This window comes from Phascolarctos cinereus, unplaced genomic scaffold (assembly GCF_003287225.1).
Source record: "Phascolarctos cinereus isolate Bilbo 61053 unplaced genomic scaffold, phaCin_HiC Scaffold_4;HRSCAF=312, whole genome shotgun sequence".
NCBI classification, from domain to species: domain Eukaryota; kingdom Metazoa; phylum Chordata; class Mammalia; order Diprotodontia; family Phascolarctidae; genus Phascolarctos; species Phascolarctos cinereus.
In genome coordinates, this window is record NW_027555847.1 from 655,394,818 (window position 1) to 655,417,675 (window position 22,858).

Sequence of the window (22,858 nt, forward strand, 5' to 3'; positions counted from 1 at the left end):
GAGTAGGTCAGATGAGAAGGGGGTGGGGTAGAAGGGTCAGAAGAGGTAAGGAGGGAGTGACTGGGATGCAAGGTCAGAGGAAGAGAGAAGAGGGTGACTGAGGTGAGGGGTCAGAGGAAGAGAAGAGGAGATGACTTAGGGGGGATCAGAAGGCATGAGGGGAGTGACCAAGGTGGGGAGTCACAGGAGAGGAAGGGGTGATCAACTTCGGGGGGTTAGAAAAGACGGAGTGGCTGCAGCGGAGAGATCAGAGGAGGTGACTGAGGTTGGGGATCTGAAGAGGAAGAGGAGGGGGCGCCTGAGGATTAGGGAATACCGGAGAAGGTGGGGATGACTGAGAAGGCAAAACAAACACGGGCGGGGGGAAGCAACAGGTTTTCACTGAGAGGTCACTAAGACTCGCTTCCGATTCCGGTCCTGCCCCTTCCCTCTTTTCCTCCTCCCCTCCCCAAATTTCGCACCTGGGCGGCGGCCCGCCCCGCCCCTACCGCTGCCCGCTGGGGCTGGTTTCCCGGCAACACCAGGCTCGTGGCCGCCTGCGCGCTCTCGGGCTTTCAGGTTCCGGGCGGGTGCCCGGAGTGAGTGCGCGTGCCCGCGCACGGCCCTGCAGGTCTCGGCATGACCACGTGGGGGCGCCCCCTGCCTGGTGGTGTGTCTGCCAATTCTGGTAGGGGGCAGGTGGTTCTCTTTTAGTTCAGCTTTTTTGAAGGTGGAGGTCAGTAAGGCCGTAAGTCTGGGGCCAACAATTTGGAAGAGCAGCACATTTGGGGCCTTAGTTTTGTGGGACAGTAATTTTAGGGGTCAATCAGTTGTGCAGACTCAGGGTTTTAAGTTTGTTGCAGTTTTAACTTACCCTTAGTAGGAGTCTTTATTTTTTTATAAGGTCCATATTTTATAGGTTGGGTGGTTCAATGGATAGAACACTGGGTCTGGAGTCTGGAAGACCTGAGCTGAAATCCAGCCTCAGACACTAGTTGTATGGCCCTCTAACAAATTGCTTGACCTTGATTGCCTCAGTTTCCTCATTCCTGGAGAAGGAAATAGCAAATCACTCCTGTATCCCTGTCAAGAAAACCCCAAATGGGCTCATGAAGACAATGAGGTCTTGGGTTTCCTTAAGTTCCTGAACTCAGATCTTGAGTTGCCAGCTACCTGTTGGTGATCTCTTCCTGGATGTCTTGCAGACATCACAAATGCTAATCAATTTGTTCTACCCTAAACCCACCCATCTCCAAATTTTCTGTGGAAGGCATTACCATCCTTCCAGTCATCCAGATTCCTTCGTACCCTGGGAGTCATCCTTGATTCTTTCCTTTCTATACTTTCTGTACTTTTCTTTCATACTATTCAATCAGTTGCCAAGGTGTGTGAATTCTGTCTTCTTCTACACCATACCTCGAATGTCTCAACTCATATCACAACCACCCTGATTCAGATCCTCATCACCTTTCACCATCTCTTGCCTCTTACTTGGTCTCCCAACTTTCACTCTCTCCTCTGTCCTCCATTCCATGGCCAAATTGATATTACTAAAGCATAGGTTTGACCGTGTTATTTCCTTGCTCAATGACATTCAGTCTCCTAATTGGCTCAAAGATAAAGTGAAAACTCCTGTATGGCATTTAAAGCCTTTAAAAATCTGGCTCCATCCTGACTTCCAAGGCTAATTACATATTATTCCTTTTTACACACTTAGCATCCAGCTACACCGGTGTGCCTGCTGTTCTCCATACTGAACCAGCTTTGTGCCTTAGCTCAGACAGTCTCTCTCTCTCCTCCCCAACCCCATATCTGGAATGCTATCCTCACTCCTTTTAGAATGGTTCAGCTCGGGCACCACCTCCTGCGCCAGCCCTTTTCTGATCCAGTTATCAGTACCCCCCCCAATATGTTGTGCAAGTGCATATATTTTTCCTTTAGTGGAATGTAATTTCCTTGGGGGTAAGGACTGCTTCATTTTTGTTTGTTTGTTTGTTTTTGGGATGCATTGCCTAGCACAGTGTCCAACATATAGTGGCTACTTAAAATATTTGCTGGATTGAATTGAACCAAACCTACCTTTTCAGTCAGTGAACCACAAACCTTTATTAAGTGTTTGCTGTGTACGAAACACTGTGCTAAGAGCTGTGGACATAAGGAAAGGCAAAAGACAGTCTCTACCCAGGAGAAGCTCATAGAGTTAATGTGTGAGCTGATATGGAAATAACTGGGTACATACCACATAGATAGTTAGATGGCAGATAGCTGAAGAGGGAAAGGCAAAGGCCTCCTGAAGAAGGTGAGATTCGAGTTGAGTCTTGAAGGAAGGGAAATCAAGAAGTGGAGGTGAGGTTGCTGGGCAGAGTATTCCAGCCATGGGGTATAAACAGGGTTAAGGGCACTGAGAAGGGAAACAGAGGCCAGTTGTAATTTGATCATAGATAGGAGTAAAGATAGATCCCACAGATGGGATAAAAAGACTAGAAAGGTAGGAAGGAGCTAGATTATGAAGAGCTTTTGACCTTTTAAAAAAAATTTTCAGTTCCAAATTCTTTCCCTCCCTCCAGCCCCTACCTCACCCATTGAGAAAGCGAACAATATAACACCCAATATACACGTGAAGTCATGTGAAACATATTTATGAAAAGCCTTAAATGTCATATAGAGTTTACATGTGATGCTAGAGGTAATAGGAAGCCACTGGAGTTGACTGAGTAGGGGATGACACAGCCAGACCTGTGCTTTAGGAAAATCATTTTGGTAGTTGTGTGGAGGACAGATTGAGGTGGGGAGGGACTTGAGGTAAGGAAACCAGTTAGAAGGCTATTGCAATAATCCTGGCAAGTGGTAATGGGGTCCTAATCTGGGGTTGAAGCTGTGTGAGTAAAGAGAAGGGAACCTATGTGAGAGATGTTTTGGTTGGCAAAGGAGTGTGGGTACATAGGGGATGTGAGGGTGAGGAGAATGGAGGTACCCTAGGTAGTAATAGGAAAGTTGGGAAGAGGGGAGGGTTTAGGGGGGAATGATATAACAAATTCAGTTTTGAATATTTGAGGTTGAGATGTCAGTAGGACATTTCAGCTTGAGATATCCAAGAGGCAGTTTGTGATGTATGATTGTATAGATCAGGAGAGAAGTTAGGGCTGGATATTTAAATCTGGGAATCACCTGCATCAAGATAATAATCCAACCCATGGGAGCTTATGAAATCACTATGTGAGATAGTATTGAGAAAAAAGAGAAGGCTCAGACAGATCCTTGGGGCACATGGCATCTATAGTTAGTGGGCATGACCTGTCTGAAGAACTAACCAAGGAAACAGAAAAGGAGCAGTCGGACAGAGAGAAGAACCAGGGGAGAACAATGTCATGAAAACCCATGAAGGAGAGAGTACCCAGGAGGGAAAAGTGGTCAACAATATCAAAGACAGCGGAGGTCAAGGTGAATGAAGACTGAGAAAAGGTCATTAGATTTAGCAGTTAAAAGACTGTGAGTAACTTTGTGAGAGTAGTTTCAGTGGAACGGTGAGGTTGGAAGTTGTAAAGGGTTTAGATGGGAGTAAGGGGAGAGAAGGTGAAGGCACTGATTATAGATAACTTTCTTAAGGAGTTTATCCATGAAGGAAGGGTGATAGCTATGATAGGCTCAAGTGAAGGCTTTTTAAGGCTGGAAGATATGGGCATGTTTATAAGAAGTAGGGAGAACCAATAGATAGGAAAATGAAGAAAAGAGAGAGTGGGGATAACAGTGGGGGCAATTTGCTGGAGAAGTAGGGTGGGAATGGTATGTATGCTTGCAGAGGGTGTGACCTTAGCAAGGAGAAAGGCCACCCCTTAATCTGAGAGAGGAATGAAGGAGGGGACAGTGGTGGCAGATGTCTGAATGAAGTGAAATGAAGTGAAAGCTCTTGACCAGTGTAATATGCCTTGTCTAAGAGAGTAGGAGTTGGGAGTACAATGGAAGGCTTGGGGAGAAATGAGAATGTTTAGAATAGCAGCTGTGAAGAGTGGGATAGCAAGTTGATTAGGGAGAAATAAAATGTTTGCCTTGCTGCAGTGAGGACCCAGTTGAGATTAGATAATACAGTTTACTCCCTCATTTTCTCCATCTCCTTTCACCAGCACTGGATAGGAGTTAAAGAAGCAGATGGTGAGAGTAATCTAAGGTTGGAGTTTGTCAAGGTGTGATCCTCAACAGAACAAGAAGGTGACAGATTCGAGGGTAAAGGATAATGTAGAACAGACCTGAGGTCTGTGAATTTGCTTTTTAAGAAATATCTTGATAATTGTATTACAATATAATTGGTTTCCTTTGTAATCCTATATCTTTCATCCTATGCATTTAAAAACATTATTTTAAGAAGGTATGCACAGTCTTCCTTACACTGCCCAAGGGGTCCAGGATACAATTAACTTTCAGACCCCTTGGTGGAGATGGTGTAACAAATTCTCAGCTCCTGCCAGACTGGGGATGCTTATAGCTCCTTGAACTGGTCAGCCTTTCTTACATCTCCTTACTATCTCACATGCCCAGAATGTGCCCCCTCCTCATCTCTGCTTTTCAGATTTCCTGTATTTCTTCAAAATTCAGCATTGTAAAGCCTTCCCAGATCCCAATTCCCTTGCCAGTTATAATACTCTGTTCTTTTTCAAATTAATTCCATTTCAAACTACTTTGTATCATGCTGATTTGTATACAAAGTAGTTTGGAGGAGACAAGGGTTTTAGAGTTATAGCTCTCCTTGGGGAAGGGACTGTCTTTATATTAACAGAAGTTAGTTTAGTGCCTTGCACATAGTAGGTGTCTAATAAATGTATTTAATGGAATGGAATTTCATTTCTTTTCATTCCGTTCTGCGAACACTTAATAAATTCGTTACTGTGCATAAAACACTATGTCAGGGCTTGGGGATTACTTTCCTGCCCCTGGGTCTTTGCTCATGAAGGTCCCTATTGCCTGGAATGCCCATTCTCCCTGTCTTCTATTGAATTCCCTTCTATTTAAAGCTCAGTTTAAATAAGTTATCTCTAGAAAGCCTTCCTTGATTCTCCCAGTTGAGAACAACCTTCCCTAGACTTCCCCTTAGAGAGCATTTTGTATCACAGCTCTCAATGCATTTTTGATGTAATATAGTGTATTAATATAGTTGTTCTGACAGCCTCCTGTTGAATTGTAACCTCTAGGTGAGCAGGGACAGTGTTTTTGAGGTCAGTGAAACTGCATATCAGGAGATGAAAGCTTTCCTGCCATATTCCACAATGGCCTCAGTGATTTAATAAGCCCTCTTTGACGGGTCTGTGGGATGAGGAGAGGGGTGGGAGGGAGTTCTAGGGTTAGGAGGCCTATAGGTTTAAGGGGTTCACAGTTCGGTGCAGTTCTCCCTGGCCTGGAGAGGCAGGTCCTGACCTGGGGAAGGCTCCAAGGGAGCGTTGTCTGTCCGTGAGGACCTTTCCTCCCCGTACCTTGATTTCTGCCCCAAGTGAGATCCCGGGGCAGCGGGATGGTCCTGGAAGGGAGCAGTGAGAGGAGAGAAGAGAGGGAGCTCCGGGGTTTGTGTGTCTCCCTTTCAGCAGGGGTGGGGCTTTCCTCCCCGCCCCCCCAGAGGTGCTGCCCGGGCAGGCCGGGCAGGCAACGAGGGGGCTGGGCAGGGCTGGGCCGGGGGAGGGAGCGTGTGAATCAGTCCGTGGGGCAGGGAGGCAGGGAGGCAGGGAGCGGCTGCGGGGTGGGGTACGGGTGCGGAGGGGACAGCCTGGGCCGGCACCAGGTCACTGGTCACCTCCGGAGAGCCCTGGGCCCGCACCTGGCCAGGTAAGGTTTCCCCTGCCTACCTTCCCTCCTCACACTGTGGGGGCGGAGTTAGGTCAGACTAGAGTCTCAGCACCTTAGGGAGAGCTAGGGGGAAGAGGAGACAGTAGGGCTGGGAGGGAAAGGGAGGTGGTGAGCCAGATGCCTAGATCTAGACTTTAGAGGATCTGCGTGCGTTTGTGTGTGTGTGTGTGTATGTGTGTGTGAGAGAGAGAGAGAGAGAGAGAGAGAGAGAGTGAGAAGAGTGTGAGAGTGGGAGAGAGTGGGAGACAGCCTTCAAGTGCTCTAGGCTCAGGGTGAGGAAGCAGGGCTCTGAGATTTGCCTTGTAAGTACAATATATGTGAGCTCTTTTGGGTGTGTCTGTGAAAGTGAGTGTGAGAGACAGGGCTATGGGGGTCTGGGGCTGTGGGGAACACCCTGGCCTGGCTGCCTACCAGCTTTTCCCTCCCTAGCCTGTTTTTTGGGGGTAGCTTAGGAGAGCTTTGGGGAGCCAGTGCCTTTAATGCCCCCTTCCCCCTTCTTTCCTCACACATTTTCTTGGCAGGTCTGTCCTTCTCTCAGCTCTTCTGAGCCTGCCTGGTCTATGGGAGGCAGAAAACTGAGAGGGCAAGATTCCAGGTAGGGGGAAGTGGTGTCCCTGAAGGGGGGGCCCTTGAAGATCAGAGTGAGGTCAGAATGATCTGGGCTCTGGGAATCGGGCCCTGGGCAGGTTTGGGCGAGGCGAGCTTTGGGAGGAGGACTTAGTGACTCCTTGCTCTCCTTTCCTGGGGCCAGAAAAGAAATTCTGAGTTGTGGTACTGGGAGGAGCCTTAGGGGGTCAGGGACTGTAATCCCCTCACTTTTTGAGTCCAGGAGTAAACTGAGGCCTAAAGTGGCCCGAGTGCCAGGTAGGGTGGGGGACAGGTGAGAAGCACCTGGGAGACCATAATTGCTTTAGGTAATTCCGAGGATCAGTTGCCAAAATGACATTAGAACCTGGGTCTTCTGACAGTTAGGACTGGGGGCGGCTGTCTGTAATGAACTAAAGTGAACTGGTCGTCTCAGTTCCCTTTCTGTCTGCGATCCCATTTCCTCTCTACGGCCCGTATGTGTTTTCTGAGCTCTACTTCTTGTCTGGGACTTAATTTATATGGCCTCCAACAACCAAGATAAATAACTTGTTTCCTCTGTGGCCCCCACTAATGTGAACTGATTTCCTATTTGAGCTCCCACTGGGTCCTGTCTGGTCTCCACATCCAGTATATGAACCCATTTCTACTCTGTCTTCTTTCCTGGACCCATTTCCTTCTGTGGATGCTTTTTTTTTTTCCTGTGAGCCCTTCTGGAAAGTCTGCTGCCCCACTTCTTATCAGTACTGCTTCCTATCTATGCCCCCATATCCTTGCTAAACTCTCCTGTTTCCTATCTGTTCCCTCTGTATCCAAGTTAAACACCTGCTTCTTACCTGTGCCCCTATTTCCTATATAAATATCCCCACTTCCTGTTTATGCCCCCGTTTCCTACGTAAACACCCCCCACTTCCTGTCTGTGCCCCCATTTTCTATGTAAACACCCTACTTCCTGTCTGTGTCCCCTATATCCTAGTTACTCTCCTACTTCCTGTTTGCTCCCCACTTTCCTGTGTAAACACCCCTATTTCCTATCTGTGCCCCCATTTCCTATCTAAAAACCCCTACTTCCTGTCTGTGTCCCTTATGAACACCCCTGCTTCCTCACTTTGCCCTCACCTTCCTGAATATTCTAGACAGATAAACACCCGAGCTTCCTGACTGAGTGGGCTTCTTCCATGCTGCATGTGGCACCTGGCCATTAGTACAGTTTAGAGCAGCAGTACTTAACCTGTTTCGTGTCATGAACCCTTTTGACTGTCTGGTTCACTTGTGGACCCTCTCTCAGAATGTTTTTATATGAATAAAATAAAGTACCTGGAGTTACAGAGGAAGCCAATTATATTATAGTTATTGATAGTTTTTTTTTTTAAGTTTGAAGTCACCAGGTTAAGAACTCCTGGTCTTGATGGAGTGTTTTTGGTAGATGATATAACTGTGAAGTTGTAGAGGGTCAGGAGATGGGGGAGGATAGGAGCCTGAGGCTGGGAGTCAAAGGTCAGACTTTGGAAGCTAGCTGGAGGGTCATAGTTCGCTGGGTTATTGGGGATAACTTGAGGAGTGGAAATTGAGGCTGATATTGAAGGCCTTGTGGGCCAATCTTAGTACTTCTAGGTTCTGGGGTCAGTAAGATCATAAGCTCACAGATCGCTTTGGAGATTATCTACTCACAGAATCTGAGAATTGGAAGGATCCTTAGGGTCCATGGAAGCCATCTTCCTTCTGTACAATCCCTTCTATGGCATAACTTGCTGAGAATCAGAGAGAGAAAGTGAGTTTCCTAAGGTCCCAAAGAAGGAAATAACAGAGCCAGATTATCTCTACTATGCCATAATATTTCCAGGATCCCTTCATTTGAATTTGAGGGCTATATGGGGACCATTGAACTATCTCTGAGGTTATTCTGGACACATTGAATGTAGTTGTGACAGAATGTAAATTCCCTGAAGGCAGGGACTAATTAATTTTGGTTTGGTATACCCCAGCACCTACCAAATGCCTGGCACCTAGAAGGTGCTTAATAAATGCTTATTGATTGATTGATTCACAGACCTCATGTGGTCAGTTGTGGCTATGGTCCCGCCACTGCTCAATCCTCTTAGTGCCCTGCCTATTTTGGGGGTTTTGTGATTCCTGTAGGGTCAGGGGCTCCCCTGGGCTTAGGTTTTGAGCAGACCCTGCTCTAGGAGGAAGATGTTTAGCCTCTTCGCCTATTCTTCAGAGGGCAGCTGGCTGTGTCTTAAATCTCAGAACCTCTTTTAGGACTATTTCTTGTTGTCTGAATTGAATCCCTCCTGTTTTTGCCTTGATCGTGTCCCAGGAAGGACCGCCTAAACCCAGAGAAGATAAAGGGCTAAGAACTTTGCTTTTCAGACCTGGGAGGCCAGTTTCCTTGGTACTCAGGATAAACTACTTGAATGAGGAGGCCTGTCTTTTCCCTAAGGCCGCCAGGGTTGAGGGAGGCACCCAAAGACTATCAGTAGTTTAGCCATCAGCTAGGAGGTAGATGGAGGGGAGAAAGAGTAAAAGTGAATGAAAGAAGGTTAAGCTTTTGAGGAAGTGACTGGGGTAGGACGAGAAGAATTTGGGGAAAAAAAGAGGATTTTTAAAGGGAGAAAAGGGCTGGGGGAAAAGGAAGGAGATGGTGAGAAAAGGGGATTGGGGAGAATGAGATCAGTAGAGGGGAGAAACAGAGGGAGACTGAGGATTAGGAAAGAGTAGGGAGGGAGAGAATGGATTATGGGGGAGAAATGAGGGGCATTGAAGGAAGAAAGAGTAGAATAATGAAGATAAGGATGGTAAGAAATGAGTTGAGAAGAAATGAGGGTCATTGAGGAATCACAGAATACCAGAGTTGGAAGGGACTTTGGTGGTGAAGCTATCTTGTACCTGGGCAGGAATCCCCTCTACCAAATCCCTACTTGGAGACCCACTACCTCCAGAGGTTGCCCATTCTATTTTTGGACAGAGCTAATTGTTGGAATTCCCCTAATTTTTAGGGTGATAGGACTGGAAGAGGAAGGAGTTTACAAAGGAGAAATTGCTGGTTGTAGTGTCCTGGAAAAAAACACTAGGCCTGGTTTTTAAATTCCAGCACTAACACTTGTGTGTGTTATATAGGCTTGTCACATATCCTGTGATAGGGGACAGGGCATGCTGTGTGACCATAGTCTAGTCACTTTCCTCTCTGAATCTCAGTTACTTCATCTGTCTAATGAAGGGTTTGGATTAGACGTGTAAGGTTATGCAAGGTTCCTTCCAGTGATAATATTTTATGAATCTATGAGGGTAACTGGAGAGTTGAAGGGCCTGGGGAAGAATGACAAATCCAGGGAGGGTGTGTGTATGGGGGCACATCCCTAGAGAATCAAGGCTAAGTCTGAAATGGCCAAAACCATAGGCAATAAGATCTGCTTACACTTGTAAGACATTTGAGATCCATTAAGTGTCATATTTCTCCATTTCTAGATGGGGAGTATATACCTCAGAGCCTTCTCTCCCTTGGTGGTAAAGAGGTGTCTTTGGCTTTTTCAGTTCTAGGGAAGCCAGTAAAGGAGGTCTGCTTGGGAGATATCATGGTACCAGTTCTTGAGCCACATACTCTTACCCATTCCCCACTCCATGCCCCCTTCCCAACACATCCTGGCAAATTACTGCCTGTGATTCCTATGAGGGGGAGGACCAAATTCCTGGTCATTGGGGAAAGATGGTAGTAATTTTTGGGGGTGAGGGAGGAAGGGAGCTTTTTAACTGCAGAGGCTTTGGGGGTGGTGACTGCAGAGTTTTTGAAGGTAGTAGTTAGTGTATGTATATAGGTAGGGCAATAATGAAATCTGGATAAATTGGGTCTTTAGTGGGGTAACTTAAGTTTTCAAGAATCAAGAATTTAGTAAAAATGTATTTGTTTTTTCCTTTGCTTTTTTAGTTTTTGTTTTTCCTGCAATGGAAAGAGTTTGCCCAAGAGCCAGGAAGGCTATGTTCAAATCTTGCCTTTTGAAACACACTGACCATGGGACTTTGGGCAAGTCACTTATTTCTCAGTGCTCTAGGCAACTCTTAAACCTGGAAATTGCAGAGACTATGTTGACCAGCATTGTAAAGGGAGTTTCCTTGTTTGGGATCTGCTTATGCCAATGAAATCATGGACCTGGTCCCTTTCCTCATTTTTTTTCCTACAGATTTAAAAAAAGGAAAAGAAAAATGGTTATCTAGTTTGTACCCATATGTAGCATGTGAGAAACTTTGTCTAACCAGGAGGAAGGAAGAAAAAGAAGGAAATTAACATTTATTAAGTACCTACTTATACATGCCTATTATCTCATTTAACCATCACAACAACCCCATTGGGTAGGTGCTATTATTATCCCCATTTTACAATTGAGGAAACTGAGGCAGACAGAGGTTAAGTGACTTGTCCAAGGACATATGGCTAGTAAGCATCTAAGGTTAGATTTGAACTCAGGTCTTCCTAACTGCAATCCCAGCACTGTGTCCACTATACCACCCAGCTGCCTCATGATATGTCAGTGGTTGTCTGTCACAAGGTCAATCCACCTCAGAGGTGGGGTACCCTGCAAAGAGCCCAGGACTTTGGGTCCTGAACTTGGAGTTGTACCACCTGAACTCAAATCTGCCACTTAATACCCATGAGACCCTGGGCAAGTGCTGGGTCTCAAATGTCTCCATCTATAAAATGAGGGGGTTGACATCTAGATTAAATGACTTCTAACATCCTAACGTCCTGAACTGATGGTTGCTTGGCCAGAGGTGAAGTCTGCCTGTGTATAGTTAACGTGTGCAGCTGAACTCCCTAGAAAACAAGGCTCACTTCTGTCCAGTGTAGGATGAGAGGAAGGAGGGTAATTAGGGTCCTGAGGAGATAAATTTGGGACCTTTGTGGAGTAGGGTCTGTTTGCCGAGCATAATTAGGGGTCTTTAGAGGAGCAGCAGGAGCCTTGTGTGTATGTGTGTATGTAACCTCATAGGATCAAAGATTTAGAGTTGAAAGAGACTTCAGCCCGAGGTCACATAGTCCAACTCCCCTCCTTTCACAGGTGAGGAAACTGAGGTCCCCAGGTTAAGTGACTTGCCCAAGGCCATATAGGTAGTAAGAGGCAGAGTTACAATTTGAACTCAGGTACTCTGACCCCATGTGTCATCCTCCCTTTCCCCCTCCCCCAACCCCCAGGATCTCAGAGTCTGGGTATAAGGATAAATAATTTTCATTCATAAGTGTGTGTGTGTATATGTTTGGTGAGGGGAGATGACAGTAAGGTCTAGGGGTGAGGATGGTCAGGTGGTAATGGTGAGGGGTTATGGTGTATAGAACTTGAGGAAGGTGATAACAGTAGGGTCATGTGTGTTGGGTACTACCAGCAGGTTCTCTGATCTCTGGAAGGAAGGTAACAGTAATGTATCAGGGGAAAAACAATAGTGTGTATATAATTTGAGGGGAGAGTGTGGGGCAGGTAGCAACTTGTGTGTTGTGTGCATATATATATATGTGTATGATTGCAGGTGGTTAACAAGAGGATTTCTCTGTTTAAGGGGGGAGGTTTAGTGAAACAGTTAACAAAAGCATATGTTTGAGGCTTTTGTGTGTATAATTCCAGGGGATAACAACAGCATGTGTGTGTAAGTAATTTTTAGGCTAACAACAAACAGCAAATTTTGTTTATGTGAAATGGGGTGGGATGGATAGAATAATATATGGGTTCAAGTAGGTAATGGTGGTGGTGGTAGTGGTGCATGTATGTATATAAGTATGTGTGTGTGTGTGTGTGTGTGTGTGTGTGTGTGTGTGTGTGTGTGTGTATAAATGGGAAAGTAATTGGTCTCCAGTTGGTGGTTTGGAAGGGCTATGACTCTTAACGGTCTTGGACTTCTCCACTCCGGGTTTTCCAGCTGCCTCTACTGAGGGGGCGTGGCTGGACCCTCCTCCTACCTCTCCCCGCCCAGGTAAAGGCAACCTGGGGCTGCAGGTCTCCGCCCCTGGGCTGTTCAGGCCCTGCCCCACTATGCTACAGGGGAGGGGCCTGGGTGTCGCCTGATGCAATATTCTCTGCTCCCCTCCAGGCTGGGTGGAGGCCGCTCAGGCCCGGACACCTGGGTTATTTCCTTTTCTCGTGTGTTAGTAAGAGCAGGCTAAATCTTTGGGGCTTAGACCCTTGGCTATAGGGAGTTTTGAGGGGTTCTTGTTGGGGATGTGTTCCAGGTCGTATCTGCTTTCCAGCAGAAATGATAGGGGTAATGAGGTTTGGGGTCTCGAATCCCTGGCTAGAGGTGATCATGAAGGGAGCTAAGATTAGTGGAGGAGAGGGAGTTCCCTAAATCTCTTTGAGCCTCAGTTTCTTTACAAAATTGAGAAACTTAGACTGCATTACTTCTAAGGTGCTATATAACTCTAAGTCATGTGATACTGAGGTATCCTGATCCCCTGGCCTTGGGGGATAATGGGAAAACCCAGAAGGATACTAGTGGGTCTGACCTACCAGCCATAAGGTGGGTCCATTGTTCCTGTAGAATCCAGAGTATTTCATGTCCCGAACCTTCAGGGAGAACCCATCCAGCTCACCCTTGTGTCTGGCTTTCCCAGCGAACCCTGACCTCTCAGGGGCTTCTCAGGAATGTAGCCCGTCTCTCTACCCATATATGGCCACGTGGTTGTCTGTGTTTGTGCTGATTGTGTGGTGTTCTGAAGCAGACCCTGTATGTGTGCAGGATGGGATGTATTCTGTGGATGTGTCTGGCGGGGCATGGCTTGTGCTTCCTTAGACTTTGAAGGACAGGTCACTGTCTTGCTAGAAGCCCTGGTCCTAATCTAGTCTTTTTGTGTGACACTGTTTTCCCTTCTGTTGCAGCTCCCTGGTCCGACTGCCATGGCTCGACGATCTCAGAGCTCCTCCCAGGGGGACAACCCCCTAGCCCCGGACTACCTGCCCCCCCACTACAAGGAATACTACCGGCTGGCCTTAGATGCCCTTGCTGAGGGGGGAGCTGAGGCCTACCGACGCTTCCTGGCTGATGAGGGAGCCCCTGACTTCCTGTGTCCTGATGAGCTGGCTCATGTGAGCCGACATCTTCAGCAGCCACAGCATGCCTCCCGGGAGAATGCCAATGCCCAGGGAAGTGCCTCCGGATCCCTTCCCCGAGCAGATGCTGACGTAGACATGGATGGCTCCTCTGGTACCTACTGGCCTGTGAATTCAGACTTGGCTGTGCCTGAACTTGACCTCGGATGGCCTATGACCTTTGGCTTTCAGGGCACCGAAGTGACCACGCTGGTGCAGCCGCCGCCACCTGACAACCCCAGCATCAAGGATGAGGCCAGGAGGATGATCAGAGCTGCGCAACAGGTCAGGACCAGTTATATGGGGACAAAGGGGAGACATAAGTAGCGGAAGTTGTAAGGATCAATCAGCAAGTCTGTACTGAGCAACTGTGTTCAGCTCTGAACCAAGTCAAGTTATGGGAGAGCAAGATGGGCAGAACCAGGCCCTGCCCTTAGAGAAGCTGATAATCTGGGGGGAAAGAAGTAGGAATAGACTCAGGGCCGGCCTGGCCTTAGGAAACTTAGAGTCTTGGGTAGACAGGAGGCGGAGCAAGCAAGTACAATCATCCGCTGGGAGCTCACGGTCAATCAGTCAGCAAGCGTTTATTAAGAGCTTATTCTGTGCCCCTGGTGATACAAAGGAAAAGGCAGACAGTCCTTGCCCTCAAGGAGCTTGTGTTCTACTAGAAGAGGCAGCATGGACAAGGTATATACAGAGCAGATGGAACCTTGGAGGGGAAGACATTAGCCAGTCTAGAGAAATTAGAAAATGAGCAGACCCAGGCCCTGCACTTGGGGAGGGGCGTGGGATGAGGAGAGGAGAACATGGAAATTAGATATAGATAGACAGTGTATTAACCATTGCAAAAATGTATGGAACAGACTCTGGTTTTCCTTTACTTAATGTAGGAGGGAGGGAGGGAAGGGGAAAGAGAGAGAGAGAGACAGAGAGAGAGAGAGAGAGAGAGAAACAGACAGAGAGAGAAAGAGAGAGACAGAGAGGGAAAGAGAGAGAGAAAGAGAGAGAGAAGCAGAAGGAGAGGGGGAAAAGGAGGGGAATGGAGGAGGAGACAGAGGGGAAAGGAAGGAGGGGAGAGAGGAAGAGAGAGAGAGAGAGAGAGAGAGAGAGAGAGAGAGAGAGAGAGAGAGAGAGAGAGAGAGAGAGAGAAAGGGAGGGAGGGTAATGGAGGAGAGAGGAGGGAGGGACAGAGAGAGATGAAGGGATGGGAGATATGGTCAGGAAGGGGTGATTTGTGAGTTAAGAATCAAGGAGATGACACTAGTCTGAGTGATGGTGAAATTTAGGGTATGACCCACCATCTCTTTGGGTCACTGAGGTGACATGAAGGTGAAGTCACCGGAGTGGAAGAAGTAGATGAACTGGGAGGCCAGTGTATGTGAGAGGATGTCAACATGTGTATTTAAGCCATCTGGTAGGAGGGGAGTACTTGGGGTTGGAGGGAAAGACTTTGAGCCAGATAATGAACATGAGAAAGAAGGAAGAGTTCTGGAGGCTGGTAGATCCTATTATCAAGCGACTGACCAGATACTGGAGATGAATGGATTAGATTAAGTCGCTGAATGATGGTAGGCAAGGGAAGGTCTGGCCATGACCCAGGGAAGCAAAGAGTATGCCAACTCCTTCATGCATCTCAGTGTCTCAGGGGCCATAGAAGAAGGAGCCACTGGTACTGGAGAAGGTGGCAGGCGATGAAGCCTTTTAAAGAAACAGGTTTCCATGAGCACACGAAGGTGAAAGAAGTGAGGAAAGGTTTGGAGAGAGAGGGCGAAGAAGGAAGGGGTTTGGTAGGATTAGCTGTCAGGGAGAGGTAGCAGGTGAAGTTGGCTTTTACTTTGGGAGACATTGATGCTGAGTCACCGTGATTGGGAGTAATTGGTACAACATTTTCAAATTTAGTCACCAGTTGCCTGGAGCCTCTATCTTTTGGAGTCCTGTGATAATGGAGGGCAGTGTTGTATGGTATCCCTCTCCAAAAACTGAGAAGCTAAGAGGTCTGGGTCCCCAGGAACTGGACTAAATTCACAGTTAGCACCAGCTTGGTAGCGGTATCTCAAGTTGACAGAGGATTAGGCAGAGGATCAGGCATTATGCCATACATGGAGTATGTGCTTGGCTCTCTGTCAGTCCTGATGGACTGATGGACCAGTCTCTGGTCCTTCTGGCATTTGGTCTGTTCAGATCAGTTCAGTTCAGATTCCCAGCCAGCCTTGTACTAAGCCTTTGCCTGAGGTCTGCTTTCTGGCTCCAGTCTGGTGTCTGTGGTGCCATTTCTGTAGTTCTAGACCTCAGTCCTGGGCCTTATGTCTCTCATGATGTAACTTCAAATCCCATTAGCTTTTTGGGCTGCGATATCACACTGCTGAGCTTGCAGGCCACTAAGAACCCCAGATCTCATTCAGAAGACCTCTTTCCTGGCCACATCTCTGCCATCTTATACTTGTGAAATTGATTTTTTTGGAACCCAAGTAATGCTTCACCTTTATCCCTACCAAATTTCACCTTGTGAGATTTGGCCCGACATTTTGGCCTATAAGGATCTGCTCGGATCGTAACTATCGTTCGCTGTGTTAACCATTTTTCCCGCCTAGCTTTGTGTCATCAGCAGGTTTGATAAGCACATTTCCTACACCTTTATTCACATCGCCAATAAAAATGTCCAGTTTTTTAAGGCCAAGCACATATCCCTAGGGCACTACTCCAGAGATGACCTCTCAAGTTCATATGTCAAACTTTTCATGACTATTCTCTGGGTCAGGCCATTCAATCAATTCCAAATTCACCCTACTGTGCTGCCATCTGGCCCATATAACTCCATTTTTTTCTGCACAAATAGCATGAGGCAAAAGAAAAAAATTTGAAGCACACAAATAGCATGAGGGACTTTGCTGAAGTTTTGGTAAGCTATAGTCCTCTGGAATCCTTCTTACTTGCCAGTCTAGTCATTTTCAGTCACATGTGACTGGAGGACTGAGAGGCTGGGTGTGTGTTTATGTGGGAGAGGGGTGTCACTCACTAATAGTGGGATGCCAAAGAGATGAGCAGGCTTAGGGAATGATGACAGTTTCTTTTGGGTATGTTGATCCTGACCCACTGGTACTCAGGTAAATCGGAGATGAGCATATTTTCTTTAAAAAAAAAAAAGTTTCAGGGGCAGTTAGATGGCACAGTGGATAGAGCACCAGCCCTGAAATCAGGAGGACTTGAGTTCAAATGTGGCCTCAGACATTTACCAGCTGTGGGACCCTGGGCAAGTCACTTAACCCCAATTACCTTTAAAAAAAAAAAAGGAAAGAAAAGTTTTATGTTGCTTTTTGTTTTTACACCACTGTCATTTACCCTTAAAACCCCATCCCCTCCCCTGTCCCCCTTTGAACCTTTACTGTAACAAAGAAAACCATTTTCACAAAGCCCGGGGGTAGGTTGTATTCTTATCCCCATTGTACTGTTGAGAAAATAGAGGCAAACAGGTTAAATGACTTGCTGAGGGTACCACATCTAGAAAGTGTCTGAGGCAAGATTTGAACTCAGGTTTTCCTGAGTCCACGTCTAGTGCTATCTTCACTGTGCTATGTCACTGCCCAGATCCTCGTCCAATAGCCTAACTGTCAAATTCCACATTCATAGTCTTGACCTTTCTACCAAGGGGAGGAAAGTGGGTTTCCTTATAGTTCTTTAAGACTGATTTGTTCGGGGGCAGCTAGGTGGCGCAGTGGATAGAGCACAGCCCCTACAGTCAGGAGGACCTGAGTTCAAATGCGGCCTCAGACCAAACACTTGACAATTTCTAGCTGTGTGACCCTGGGTGAGTCACTTAACCCCAATTGCCTAAAAACCAAGAAATAAAGCAAAAACAAACAAGACTGATTTGTTCAGCTGTTTTTCAGTTATGCCTGACTCTTTGTGACCCCATTTGGGATTTCTTGGCAAAGATGCAGGAATAGTTTGCCAGTTCCTTCTCCATCTCCTTTTACAGATGAGGAAACTGAAGCAAACAGGGTTAAGTGACTTACCTAGGGTCACACAGCCAATAAGTATCTGAGACCAGATTTGAAGTCACAAAGATGAATCTTCCTGACACCCAGGCCTGGTGCTCTAACCATTGTACCACCTACCTGCACTCTAAGACTGATATTGTTCACCAAAATTCATAAACTTTTGACTGATTTTTAGTGTTAACATTTAAATTGCTGTAGTTTACTTCATATGTTATTCTTTGGGTTCTTTTTTTCACTCTTATCATTTCATATAAGCCTTGCTGTGTTCATCTGAATGCTTATTATTAATCATTTTTTATGGCGCCATAATATTCTATTGCATCCTTATGCCATGGCTTCTTCCACCATTCCACAATTGATTGGCATTCATTTTACCTTTGCCTCGCCTCCATGATCAGCATAGTTTTCCAAACTACAACCGTGTATAAAAGGACAGTCTTTGATGAAAACAGCTAGACTATGTCTGCTTGGTAACTGTACAGATTTTAGGAGGGAACTTTGTGGTTGAAAGAATATTTTTCTCTCATAAACGCTCATAAGTTTTCATCCACCAGACACATTATATTTGCAGACCTACAGAAGGACTTTCTCTTTTCTTTCTAGAAACTTGATGGTTTTCAAGGTCCATTTTATACAAGAATATTTATGCTTATTTATGCTAACCTTAGTTAGCCTCATCTGGGGACAACTTGACTTCTAGACTTCCAGCTACTTTTTCCAGGCCCAGTGAGTCATCTCCATGCAGAACTCAGCCTAGGAGGTTTGAGAGATGCTTAAAAATGAAATTCTGAAGACACAAAAGGAAACAATTCCAATGAGAATGAAAAAATGGATTTTGCCTGAAGTTACCGGAGTAGATGTAAGGGGAACACAATAACCAACTTAGAATTTGCTGTGCCAAAGGGTATGATGAGATTAGTTACCTTTCTCAAATAATTCCAAATTGGTTATCTAAATGGCTGTACCAATTCCCAGCTCCACTAAAAGTTTATCTGTGTGCCTGCCTTCCCATGACTCTTTCAACATCAGTCCTTTCTGTTTTTCATCATCTTACCAGTTTCCTGTGTTTGAGGTGTTTTTTTTAACCACTTACTATTTTTAAAAAAATTTATTTATTTTTAATTTTCAACCTTCACTTCTATAAGATTTTGAGTTTTAAATTTTCTTCTTATCCCTCTCCTCCCCCCTCTCCAAGACAGCATACAATCTGATGTAGGCTCTAGTTATGCATTCATATTAAACATATTTTCACATTAGTCGTGATGTAAAGAAGAATTAGAACTAAAGGGAGGAATAATGAGAAAGAAGAAACAACAAAACAACAAAGGAAAAGGAGAGCAAATAGTATGCTTCCATCTGCATTCAGACTCCATAGTGCTTTCTCTGGGTGCGGATAGCATTTTCTATCATGAGTCTTTTGGAGTTGTCTTAGATCCTTGCATTGCTGAGAAGAGTTAAGTCTATCAAAGTCAGTCATTGCACAGTGTAGTTGTTACTGTGTACGATGTTCTCCTGGTTCTGCTCATTTCACTCAGCATCAGACCATACAAGTCTTTCCAGGTTTTTCTGAAGTCTGCCTGCTCATCATTTGTTATAGCACAATAGTATTCCATTACATTCATATACCACAACTTGTTCAGCCATTCTCCAATAGATGGACATCCCCTCAATTTCCAATTCTTGGCCACCGCAAAAAGAGCTGCTATAAATATTTTGTTCATGTGGGTCCTTTTCCCATTTTTTTTTTCTTGGAAGATCTTAGTTAATTTTTTTTCCTAGTCAATTTAATTTTTCTTTTTTTCCCCTCTTTATTATTTTTCTTTTTTAAAATTAATTTATTTTGATTTATCAACAATCACTTCCATAAGCTTTTGAGTTTTAAATTTTTCTCCCTCTCCCTCCCCGCCTCCCTGCCTAAAACTGCTCGCAATCTGATATAGGTTATACATATACATTTCTATTAAATGTATTTTCACATTAGTGATGTTGTAAGAAAGAATTAGAACCAATAGGAGGAACCACCAGAAAGAAGAAAGAAAACAAAACAGGAGAAAAAAATAGCAAATAGTATGCTTCAATCTGCATTGAAACTCCATAGTTCTTTCTTTGCATGTGGATAGCATTTTCCATCTTGAGATCTTTGGAGATGTCTTAGATCCTTGCACTGCTAAGAAGAGCTAAGTCTATCAACGTTAGTCATCACACAATGTGGCTGTTAACTGTGTACAACATTGTCCTGGTTTTGCTCACTTCACTCAGCATCAGTCCATACAAGTCTTTCCAGGTTTTTCTGAAGTCCTCCTGCTCATCATTTCTTATAGCACAATAGTATTCCATTACATTCATATACCACAACTTGTTCAGCCATTCCCCAATTGATGGGCATTCCCTCGATTTCCAATTCTTTGCCACCACAAAAAGAGCTGCTATAAATATTTTTGTATATATGGGTCCTTTTCCCATTTGTATAATCTCTTTGGGATACAGCCCTAGAAGTGGTATTGCTGGATCAAAGGGTATGCACATTTTTATAGCCCTTTGGGCATAGTTCCAAATTACTCTTCAAAATGGTTGGCTCAGTTCACAACTCCACCAACAATGCATTAGTGTTCCAATTTTCCCACATCTTCTCCAACATCTATCATTGTCCTGTTTTGTTATGTTGGCTAATATGATAGGTGTGATGTGGTACCTCAGAGTTGTTTTGATTTGCATTTCTCTAATCAATAGTGATTTAGAGCATTTTTTCATATGACTATAGATAGCTTTAATTTCTTCCTCTGAAAACTTCACGTTCATATCCTTTGACCATTTATCAATTGGGGAATGATTTTTATTCTTATAAATTTGACTCAGTTCTCTATATATTTTAGAAATAAGGCCTTTATCAGAAACACTGGCTGTAAAAATTGTTTCCCAGCTTTCTGCTTCCCTTCTAATCGTGGTTGCATTGGCTTTGTTTGTGCAAAAACTTTTCAATTTAGTGTAATCAAAATTATCCATTTTGCATTTCTTGGTGTTCTCTATCTCTTATTTGATAGTAAATTCTTCCCTTCTGAGATGGTCTTAGAGTTGCTTAAATTTGCATCCTTCTTTTTAGTGATTTAGAGCATTTTTTTCACCTAGAATTATTGATACTCCAAATAGAGCTGGAAGGGACCTTAAAAGCCCTTCCATTGAACCTCTTCATTTTACAGATGAGGAAAATGGAGCTCAGAGAGGTTAAGTGAATTGCCTAAGGTCACACAGGTTGTAAATATCAGAGGTGGGATTTGAAAATGAATACTCTGACTTTAAATTTTCTTTGTATTTTACAATGCTAACTGCATGGCCATTGATGGCTGGCAATTTCTCTTTTGAAAACTATTTATTAATCTCCATTGACTACTTATTTAATTAACAAATGGCTCATTGATCTTATTAGTATCAATTCCCTATATGTCTGGAATATCAGACTTTTATCAGGTATTAGATTTCAAGATCCCCCCCCAAGTTTTATCTAATTCTAGTTGCGTTGAGTTCATTTGTACAAAAGCTTTTATATTTTATCTAAATGAAATTATGTATCTTTTTCTGTGATCTCTGCTATACTTGGCTGTTAACAATTTTCCTTCCAGCCATAGTTGTAAAAGTTATCTCCTTCCATTCTCTGAGCTTTAGCATCCCTGACACCACTCATATCACTCTTGCATTCTTGATCAATTACATCAGTATTCTTTAATTTTATTTTTGATGGTGTGAATTTTTGTATTTAAGAGTCATAGCCATTTGGAACTTATTCTCACCAATGGGAAGGAGCTGGTTACTGGGGTATGAATAATAATAGTCTGTGATAGAGAAAGAGGAAATCTGGGTGTAGTTTGATATGTACCCTAGATTTTGGGAAAGCAGGTTTTAGAGTGTTCAGAGGAAGGATTGGTATAATCACAAGGGCTAAAATTCTTCAGGGGAAATCAGCTCAGGAGGTTTGAAAGATACTTAAAAATGAAATTCTGAAGACACACAAGGAAACATTCCAACGAGAAGGAACATCCTTAGCTACTGAAGGAATTGCTGAGCCATTATAAGCAATATTTGAAGGATTGTGGAAAATAGAAGAGGTAGCATAAAATTGGAGAAAGGTAAATTTCTTAATTTTCAAAAAAGGGAAGGTAACAGAGTATGTAAACTATAGGTCAGTGAAATTGACTTTGGTTCTCAGGAAAATTATAGAATGGATCATATTAAAGAGGTAATTGGTGAACACCTATAAAGGAAAATCAGGATTACTAAGAACCAATATGGCTTCATCAAGAACAGGTCTTACAGACAAGCTTTATGTTCTTTTTCAGTAAGGTTACTAAACTGGTAGATTGGGGAATGCTGTAGATATAGTTTGCTTGGATTTTAGCAAAACATTTTGAAAAGTATTTTCATATCATTCTTATGGAGAAGTAGATTGTATAGATTCAGATGGATTCATAAATGACTGAATGGCTGGGCTCAAGGAGCAAGTTATTAATAATTCAGTGGCAGCTTGGAAGGAGGTCTCCAATGGAGTAGTCCAGGAATCTCTGTTTGGCCTTGTGCTACTTAACCTTTTTTATCAGTGAGCTGGAGAAAGTCATAGAATGCAAACTCATCACATTTGCAGATGACACAAAGCTGGGTGGGGTGGCTAATACATTGGATGATAGACTTGGGATCCAAGAGGATCCTGGCAGGCTCTCAGCATTGTGCCAACTCTAATAAGATGGAATCCAATCGAGACAAATGTAAAGGCTTACGTGTAGATGCAAAAAATTCAACTTTATAAGGATAAGTCAGGGAGGTGTGAGACAGCAGTTTTGAAAAAACATCTCAGGGTTTTAGTGGAGGTAAGCGCAATGTGAGTCAGCAGCTGTGTGATGTGGCAGCCAAAAAAAGCTAATGTGATCATTCACTGTCCCAGGAGGCATAGCTTCCAGGAATTAAGGAGGTGATAGTTCAACTCTACTCTGCCTTTGTCAGATCTTATCTGGAGTATTGTGTCCAGTTCTGGGAATCACAGTGTAAGAAGACATTGATAAACTGCAGGGTGTCTAAGAGGAGGGCAGTTAGGATGGTGAATGGTTGTGAATACATGTCATTTGAGGGTCAGTTGAAAGGCACCAGGCATGTTTGGCATGGAGAAGACTGCAAGGGGGACATGATAGCTCTGTTCAGGTATTTGAAAGGATATTATATGGAGGAAAGATTAAACTTCTATCTGGCCCTATAGGGCAGAACCAGGAGTGGGAGATAGAAATTGCAAACAAGTCAAATTAGTTTTGATGTCAGGAAAAACATCTTAACGATTTGAGCTATCCAAAAGTGGAATGGGCGGCCTTGAGAGGTGGTAGGTTCTGGGAGATCTTCAAGTAAAGACAAGATGACTGG

The 22,858-nt window shown here is 44.5% G+C and overlaps 1 protein-coding gene across 3 annotated transcripts in view; it reads left to right on the forward strand.

Moving 5' to 3' along the window:
* The window catches only part of FAM83H (family with sequence similarity 83 member H), a 54,698-nt gene that overhangs the window by 22,511 nt on the left and 9,329 nt on the right, over positions 1–22,858 (forward strand). Inside the window, exons 1-2 of one of the 3 annotated variants that reach the window (XM_020995239.1) lie at positions 5,671–5,787; positions 13,254–13,748. In XM_020995239.1, coding sequence (XP_020850898.1) covers positions 13,272–13,748 — 477 coding nt within the window. In that variant the 5' untranslated portion in view covers positions 5,671–5,787; positions 13,254–13,271. Of the gene's footprint in view, positions 1–5,670; positions 5,788–12,475; positions 12,895–13,253; positions 13,749–22,858 lie in introns of those variants that run through there. The other 2 variants (XM_020995240.2, XM_020995237.2) reach the window with 2 other exon arrangements.